General features: G+C 40.3%; 1 protein-coding gene across 2 annotated transcripts in view; it reads right to left on the bottom strand.

The window, feature by feature from the left end:
• The window catches only part of Npsr1 (neuropeptide S receptor 1), a 190628-nt gene that overhangs the window by 28760 nt on the left and 152109 nt on the right, over positions 1-9759 (bottom strand). Inside the window, exon 4 of one of the 2 annotated variants that reach the window (XM_005346956.2) lies at positions 380-473. The exons of the other annotated variant lie outside the window; for it this stretch is intronic. Coding sequence (XP_005347013.1) covers positions 380-473 — 94 coding nt within the window. The remainder of the gene's footprint in view (positions 1-379; positions 474-9759) is intronic. 2 annotated transcript variants of the gene reach the window in all.

Genomic DNA, 9759 nt, shown 5'->3' with positions numbered 1-9759 from the left:
ATGACTACACTCATTTCATCATAGGGTACGCCTGCTGGCAGGGATATAAGGAATGACTACACTCATTTCATCATAGGGTACGCCTGCTGGCAGGGCTTTAAGGAACTAGGCGGAAACACTTCCTAGAGGTGAACAGTCCCAGCATGGCACCACCAAGGACGTCCCTGATGGGGCCAGGATCAGGTAGAACTCCCCAGGTACCCAAACATTTTTCTGTATTTGTGGACTCTCAAATGCATTAGGCAGTGATGGAAGAAGAGAAAGAGAAGAAAGAAAAGGAAAAGTAGAATGTAGTTGGAACAGAGAGAAACATTAATAAAATATTAACAAAAAGAATCCCACCCCATGAAAGGATCTTCATGAAAGAGTGCTTGCTCACCTCCTTGAAGAAACTTCATGGGGTAAACGATGGCATGGTATCTGTCTATGCTGAGGGACACCAGGACGTAGGTAGAGGCATAGAGCAGGACAACCTAAGGACAGGAGCCAGAGGACACACGTGACTTCACCTGGGAGAGGACATGCACATAGTGTTCTTGCTATTTAGAAACCAGGGGATTGAACTAAGGTGCTGAAGAGGGTTGAGGTGGAGGTGCTGCCTGGCCCTCCCTGCTGGAAGCAGATCTGGGCTTTGCTGTTGAACTTTGCATTGCTCCTGAAGATGAGTGAGAATGATCACAGCTTTCTCCATGCGTTCACTGGCTTCTAGGAAATTCCACATTTCAGGATCAGTCTCTCTTGACATTTGCCTGGTACACTTATCTATAATTGACTTTTAAAGCTAAACTAATTTCCTATGCCACAATTGACATTCCAGAATCATTAGAAACAAAAGTTCATTTGCCTTTTATTAGTGAGAGTAGCTGAGAGGTAACAGAAGGGTTCTGGTTCCCTGGAGTCTGCATGCTGCTCCAGTCATTGACCCCAGCATCACCCTCAGAGAGCTCACCCCTTCCTCCAGGGCTCTAATAGAGCTGTGTGAGGCCTAAGCTTCTGAGCCTTGCTTCCCTCCTCTGACTCTCCTTTGAATAACCTCATTCATACCCTCTCAATCCCTCGGGCACAGTCTTACCTGTATTCTCTGTAGAGGAAGAAATTGGGATGCAAGTTAACATCTCTTCTGTGACAGGTTCATATTTAGAATATATCTAGATTAAATATGTCAGGGAGTCTGATCTTAATGAAAATATTCTGAGTAACTGAAGCCAATGAAACATTTCCTTTTGTGGATCTAATATAGGGGCCACAGACAATGGGAGTGTAGGGCTGAGAGTCTGGCTATTTCTTTGGTTATCACATTTGTTTGGAGTTTGTACCTTTGTTGTTCTTTCTGTAGAGTAAACAAATTATAGCCACATTATAACCAACTATAGTAGATCAACCCATTATATTTGCTTCTGCTATTGAGTTAAAGCTATTGCTACCTGAAATGCGGTCATGGGATTAAGCATTTGACAACACTAATTCTGTGAACATCATAGCTTACCCTGCTTTACACATGTTGAGAGTAGCTATATGAGCCTCCAATTAGGCAAAACCATTACACATACAGTCTGTCTCATACTACAGAGTGGGCTAGCTCCTGTGCTGTAGTGGCTATGGTGCTGAACCAGAAGACCGCGATCACGAGGGTGTCCTATCACACAGTTTAAAAATCACAGACTGGGCCATCAGAAGTTGGGGACCATCTGCATAATTCTTTATTTTTTTATCTCTGTAATATAACCACAAATGCATTCCAGCTCTAATGCTGCAGGGAGAGGGTTGTAAAGAACAATCAGGAACTGCCGCTCCCTCCCCTTTGGCACATCAAGAGAAATCTTAGTGTATGTGTGCAAAGAGTAACCAAGGGAGAAACTGAAAGAGTTTGATTAAGTTTAAAGAAAATTAGTCAAAGCAATGAATGCCTCCTTCGAGGCTGCTGTTTCTGTGTGTAAACCATGGATTTAGAATCATCTGGGTGACCACACAGTGCCAAAAAGGTGGCATTGAAGGATGAGAAGGGGGGTAGCAGGGAAGAAGACCATGGTGAACAGTTTCTAAGAGTGTTGAATATCTGCGCTGTCTCAAGTGAGGTGGTAACACAGTTCAGAATCTGGAATGGGAGGAAAAGTGACCAAAAATAGATTTTCAGGGCTGCAGGCAATATTCACAAAGGTGAGATTAACGTTGAGGCACAACCAAAAGGAGTATTCAACTTCGTGGTTGAAACATCATCACGCATCTAGGTGGAGCAGCAAAACGAAATAAGCATACCTACGAGAAATACATCGCAAATTATGCTTCTCTATAAAAAAGCAAATGCCAGAAAATGTGCTCAGGGTTTTGAAAGAAAAGTTGTGATCCAAGAATCTTGTAAATTTCAGTTTGGTGCCAATGCACAGAACAGCTTTTTTTGGATAACTACAAAGGAAGGAAATATAACACCCCACATCTCCTGCCAAAGTCCTCAAGAGGAAACATGCGCTGAATAAGAACTATTTCAAAATTAAAAAGAAGGGATAAAATCACAATGTCATGTAAGAAAGGCATCAAAATACAAAATGCTTACATGATGGTAATATAATGATGGAACATTCCAGGGAAGAACCTGGGCAGTGGTGTGAGGGGAGAGTGTGAAAGAGAGGTGTTGGTAAGTCCCCGCTTTGATATTTAGATAGTTCTCTATCTGCCTTTGATTGAGATGTATCTAAAAAAGAAAGGTAAGTTATAATGAAGTGAACTTAAAATGGATGAAAATGAATTCCTCTTTCTTCTGTGGTTACTGTAGCTACAAGTTTCATGGCTTAAATGTCAGTTCATTCTCTCACAGTTCTGGAGATCAGAAGTACAGAACAATTCTACTAGCCCCATACCAAGATGCTAGCAGGCCATGCCTCTTCTGGTGACTCTAGGGGAGAATCCATCCCCAGGGTCTGAGCTCCAGTAACTGCCAGCACCTACCCTTGTGGCCTACATTGCAATCCCATGCCCTGTGCTACAGGGTCCTCCCTCTTGTTGTGTATCAGATCTGTATTTTTCTCTTATGATTCCACTTTAGGATTTCCTGAACTAATTTCCAATCCTTAGTCATACATGCCAATCCTCTTTTTATCACATCTGGTGCATGGCGGGTGTAAGTTCCAAGGGTTAGGGTACAGATGTCCTGGGAGAATATATTTTCAGCTTCCCACAGTGAATAACTGCTTCTGAAACAAACACTCAAAGAGAAAAACTTCAAAGGAAACAGTGGCAGGGAGGTACCGGAATAATACTAGGCACTGTTTCCCATTGTAAATGTAAATGGCTTGATCTCTTTCATTAAAACAAACACATTTAAAACAAATAACTTCCCCATGGTCTAAGTGTACTCTATTCAGAATAGAAACCAATAAAATCAAATGACATTGACATTTATCATTAAAGCAGTGGTCAGGGGCATATCAAATAACTAGTATGATTTTAAAGGCCTTTATTAAAATGTACTGCATGCTACCAATCAAATTCATAGCTAGCTGCATCCCGTGTGACAAAGTGATAAAGGCTACAACACAAGTGGCCATAGACTACTGATAACTTAGATGTAATCAGTGAGGCAACACTAAATAGATGCAACAAAAATAATGTGCAAGGCTTTCCAGGCAAACGGTCTAAAAATGCAAATAGGAAAAACTGAGCTCCACAGTATAGAATGCAAACTCTAGACTCTACATGACATCCAAAAATTTGGTCAGATACTGAATTGCCAACAACGGAAAATTTTCAGTAGGGATCCAAAAAGTAGGCCATATTCAACTCACATATCTCAAGCAAGTGATGAAGCTGAAATAAGTAACACTTGAAAAATACCACTTGGAAATCTAAACATCTTCATAATTAACTCAAGCAAAGAAGGAAATCACAGTACAATTATAGTCAATTCATAAATGTCAACAATGGGAACTCTACACACCAACAGCATATGGGGTGCCATTCAGAGAGCAGATGGCAGCCTGAGGACAAGTCTGCCTTCTTGCCACCCCACCCCCAACTCTCACAGACGTGACCCAGGGAATGTGACATGCAGGGGATTCTACATGCAGGGAAGTGAGACTTAAATGCTGGAAGCAGAGAGACTTTACTCAGAAAAGTGCCCGACTGTGCTCATGTAAACTAGTATTCTTGGGCTGACTTGAAAATCATGTACTTGATGTACTAGAGAAAGTGTAGGTTCACAAAATCCTACAAATAGTAACAGAGGATTCCTGTGTTGCCCACATCACATTGACACACAGCCCCTGGTGTTAAAATCTGGCATTGGTGTGGCATTAAACTCATTCATCAGCCTCGATACATTATCAATAACTAAGGTTCTGTTTTTGTCACTACATTCTGTGGGCTTTGACAGTGGCGTGTGGCACATAGTCACCATCAGCTTTATCCAGATGAGCATCACTGAACTAGCAATGCCCTAAGTGTGTCTAGTCATTCTTTCTTCTTACAAATCCCTGGAAACCATTGATTTATTTTCTTCAACACAGCTTCGCTTTTCTGAGGTTGTGCCACAGCTGAAGTCACATGGTGTTTAGCTGACCAAGGGGCTCCCTCCCTCTAAATATGTGCTTTACTATTCCTCCATGTGTTTTGGCACCTTATTTTCATATTCCACGGACATGACATGTTTTGTTCATCCATTGAATTGTTGATGGACATCTCGGTTAGTACCAGTTTTTGGTGATTATTACTGCAGCTACTAAAACTACCTTTATGCAGGTTTTTGTGTGAACATAAGTCATACACTCAATTGCACAAACATCTACAATCATCATTGCCCAACTGTATAGTGAGATTATGCTTAACTTTCTAAGAACCCATCAAATTGGTTTTCACTTTTAAGTCTCTCAATAGTGAGTGCAAGTCCTTGTTAATACAAATCCTTACCCATGTTTGGTATTATTAGCTTCTCTTTAAGTTAGCCACTGTATACTACAGGAGTAGTGGTACCTTATTGTTCTGATTAGCAATTCCCTAATGAAATGCGTGTTTGCCATTTTCAGTGATGTTCCTATTTTTCCCTATTTTAAGAGGGTTGCTTTTATGTTGTTATCCTTTAAATTTTCCAGTTATCCTATAATAGTTTTATAGTATTACATTTATGTGTGTGGCTCACATTGAATATTTTAAAAGGCAAAATATCTGTGTTTATGGTTTAATATTTTATTTTTATTGCACACACCAATATTTTACAGAACACCTTAGTGGTAACTACAATTATTGTGACCAATTCTTTTCTGTGTAAAGACCATTAAAATTATTCGCAATAGACAGAATTTGTGTTGCAATTAGCTACTTATGACCCTCATTTAAACATTTTTTTTTAATTTTACATAATTTTATTCAGTGGTTATATAGAAGTTTAAGGTATCAATCACTATACACCAAATTGGCTTACCTATTCCCCAGAGGGTAGGCATCTAGAACTTCATGGCTTTCCTGCCTTTCTCCACTGCTCACACTGCCTGTGGGGCTCATTCTTCCTCCTCCCTAGGGAGCTCCATAGCATTCTCAGACTTCTGGCTGATCATGACCATTCTCCTTTTCCATCTTAAACCCCAACCCTGTCTCCTTCCCAGGACCCCCACAGCCCACATTGCTAAAATCTTCTACCTTACAGGAATCAGACTCTTGTCTTTCCAGGCAAAGCCCTTACTCTCACCTTCCCTGGGCACACTAATGTCACCATTCCAGACTGGGTCTCAAGCTGTTTCCTGCAGAACTCTACCTCTTGCTTTGAAAGTTGAGCCCTACTTTCCCTTCTGTGGGAATGTCAGTGCCTCTTAGGGAGGGCACACTCTACCCTCCTTCTGCCCCTTGAAATCTACCCTCCAGGCCCCCCAGAGTGATTTACTTGCTTGACGTGTAGAGTACTTGTCTACCCTGACCCATGGCACTCCATTCCCACCATGTTAGGACCTGGGTGAGCCCCTGCTCATTGTGCAGGAAAATGGCATTTCAATAAAAGATTTATTTATTTTCATTTTATGGATACAGCTGTTTTGCCTACATGTATGTCTATATACCACATCCATGCAGTGCCTGTAGAGGATAGAAGAGGGCATCATATCCTCTGGCACTACAGTTAGAGACATTTGTCAGCTGCCACATGGGTGATGGAAGTCAAGCCCAGGTCCTCCAGAAGACCAGGAAGTGATCTTCACTACAGAGCCATCACTCCAACCCTTCCCTCTGGCATTCTAACTTTACTTTCTGAGCGTCTACATGGAGCATCTGCCTGCCACTCAGGAAGTGATTCCACCTGTCCCCTGGGTGGCATCATAAGGCTCTGTACCAAGGACAGAGGCTACCTCCTCTACCCACTAAGACTCTAACTACTGACATCAGGACTCTGTGGACCATCTGCTAGCTTCCCCAGTCAGAAACCTTATCTCTAATACCTGAGCCCTCTGGTTTAGCAGTGCCCGGAGCAATTGCTCCTCAGATCAGAAGTCACAGTGCATCAACCCCAGTTCATGCTCCTCTCTGCTAACACACACAAAGCACTGCTGAGCAGGTCAGAGTCTGTGCCTTTTCCTAGCTGAATTAGAACTGCCTTAGCTACTGGGCTCACAACTCAACATCAACTTGTCACAGGACTGTGTGTCTCGTATATCCTAGCTATTCCAAACCCAGCGCAATCAGAATAACAAAAAACAAAACAAAACAAAACAAAAAAAAACAACAAGCAAACAAGCAGATTCAAACACCAATTCAACACAGGTGGTCCTGAAACTCATATCAAGGCACAGCCATTTTGATTGAAGAGCACAGAAGTCCATCTCAAACAGGCCAGGGAAGTTCCTTCAAGTCAGCTAGTTTTTATATCATGATGTTGGAAAGCACTATGGAGACTGCTGGGGAAGAAAACACATCAGGAGTTGTACTCAACCCTGGCCCCTGCAAGCTGCAACACTGACTTGTCAGGCCAGATGTGCCTACTGGTGCAAACGTGGCACAGGGTTACAGGGGTAACTAATGACTTTCTTACTAGATTTGATGCCTACTCCGCAGATGGACATTCATAACTCAAACTGTAGTCCTAGTCAAGAGTTCATGACTGTGGTAGCATAGAAGCTGCTTGTGTTATTTTGCTAAGTGGTTATGGCATTAAAGCCCTTGCTAAATATTTGTGCTTATATACATAGATCTGGGCTACTCTCAACCTTGGTTAGAGAAGTTCCTTTTCAAAGTGGGTAGCAGTCAGTAGAGTGATGCATTCCTTTCAAAGTACTGACAAGAAGAGACTTAGTGCTCAGCCTCAAAAGGCAATCTCCATCATCTCCTCAACTAGTCCCCACCCAGGCCTCAGGAAAGATCTTGGAGGGGGAAGCAGAAAGAACGTTAGATCCAGAGGAAGGGGAGGAGTGCCACCAAGTTCTGTCTTTTGAACATGGCATGGCTATCATAATCATGAACTCACAGCAGCAAGGGCTGCATAGACAAGACCTGATGAATCAGTCAAGTATCACATAGTCACTGAAGATGATCTCCAGGACCCACTGAGAACTATTTGCAAGAGATAGTTCCTGGGATAGGGAGAGCCATTCATTTTGAAGGTGTGACCACTGATGGGATTCTGACATGCCAGTAGACGGCCCTCACATAAGTATATGGGAGGCAAGAAATAAAATCCATCTCTCTGTTTTCAACAGGAAATACATCTTAGTTTTAAAGACAGGTACCACTTCAGAGTAAAAAAAGAAATGGATTAAAGTACTTCACTCAAATGGGACCACAGAACAAGCAGGCATTACCTACCTGCCAAAATAGACTTCAAAACTAAAAGCAATGGAAGAGATAAAGTTGGATAATTCATTGTAATCAAGGGAACAGTTAACGAAGAAGACATCACTATACCCAACAACAAATATATGGAGAAAGTGGTCAATGACATACTTTATTCACAGTAGACTCAAAGAGAATAAAAAGACAGTAAAAAATCAAGAGAATGAAGCAACTCTTCAATGAAAACTTTAAACGTCTGGAGATAGAGATAGAGAAAGACACTAGAAAATGGAAAGACATTTCATGCTCATGGATTGGTAGAATTAATAATGTGAAAATGACCATTTTACCTAAAGCTATTTATAGATTCAATGTGATCCCAATTAAAATTTCATAACAGTTTTTCACAAAAATAGAAAAATACTATCCTAAAATTGATATTCATAAGCAACCACATAAGACCCCATACAGCCAAACAATTCTGAAGTTAAAAAAAAAAACAATGCTGGAGGAATTGTAAATCCAGACCTTAAGATGTAGTATGTAGTGTATATTTAAAAACATTTATATATTTATATAATATGTATCTAAATATTTTTATATAATATATATAGTGACTATGATTATTGAACTCTTTTGGCATCCTTGAAGTAAATTCCACTTGTTTGAGATTGTGATCCTCAATGTACTATGGAAATTGTTTTCTCTAGCATCTTTTTTATTTTCTTGCGCTTATGATAATAAGGGGTATTGGCCTCTTGGTTTTGTTTCTTGTAGTGCTTCAGCTTTGTATGAAGATAATGCCAGTTTTGTGAAATGAATTTGGATGATTTCTCTACTTACTAAATTTTTGGAAGAGATAGATGGGTGCTAACTCTTTTTTAAATATTTTGGAGAATAAATCAATAAAGACATCTGGGCCTGGGCTTTTTCTTGTTGGGGTTTTTTTTTTTTTGATTTTTTTCAGTCTGGTGTTCATTATTTCTCTCTTTAAACTTTCTATTAATTGATTACTTCATCTTTGTACCTTGTGCATTTCTTAGAGTTTATCAGTTCCTTCCATGTGATCTGATTTGTTGGCAAATATTGATTCATAGTTGTCACGGGATTGTTGGTATTTCTGTGATATTAGCCGTAATGTTTTCTATCTAACTTCTTATTCTATTGATTTGAATTTCTATCTTTGTAAGTGAAAATGATGAATTTAATTTTTCCTTTCACAAAAAAATGAACTCAGTTCCGTTGATCTTCCCTACACATTTTTCTAATTCTCTAGTCTTCTCCTTCACCATTTCCTGTTTCAGCTTGAGTCCTTCCTTCTGCTAAGTTTGGATTGAGTTTGTTCTTTCCTTTTTTCCTTGAGGCACCAAGCCAGACTATTTGTTTTGTTTCTCTCTTCTTTCTGAGTACAATTTATTGCTGCTAATACCCTCCTCCTCACTGGTTTTAAAATATCCTTAGGTATGTACCCATTGCATTTTAATTTGTTTCAAAATCTCTAAACTTCCTTTTGAATTTTTTAAAATCCCTAGGTTATTTTGAAACTTTTTGCCCATTACTAACTGCCTTCTTGTTTTCTCCAGTGCAGCTGGGAAAGTTGTGTGGTTTCATCAAGACTTTCAGTTTATTAAGACTTGGTTTGCGACATCCGTGCTTTGAATGTGATTGATCTTGTGACTGTTTTCACACTGCTAATGAAATTTTCCTTGAAGTTCTTGCTTTTCTATTCTCAGATTTCTGTATGACCTGATTTTAACATTCTGAATGCTTATTACTATTTATCACTTAGCTTCTGTACTTCAGTTTACTGGCCCTATTTATTGTAGCTTTTATGTCACATCTTTATGTGGCACACTTTTGTAGTAGGAGTGGGGCTGTGTCCCCGGCACCCGGCCGCCCACATGGCTAGCTTATGCCCCGAAATAATTACACGGACACTGTATTCTTTTAAACACTACTTGGCCCATTATATCTAGCTTCTTCTCGGCTAACTCTCGCACCTGGACTAGCCCATTTCTA

Source organism: Microtus ochrogaster, chromosome 5, assembly GCF_000317375.1.
Source record: "Microtus ochrogaster isolate Prairie Vole_2 chromosome 5, MicOch1.0, whole genome shotgun sequence".
NCBI lineage: Eukaryota > Metazoa > Chordata > Mammalia > Rodentia > Cricetidae > Microtus > Microtus ochrogaster.
This window is presented reverse-complemented; position numbering and strand designations above follow the sequence as displayed.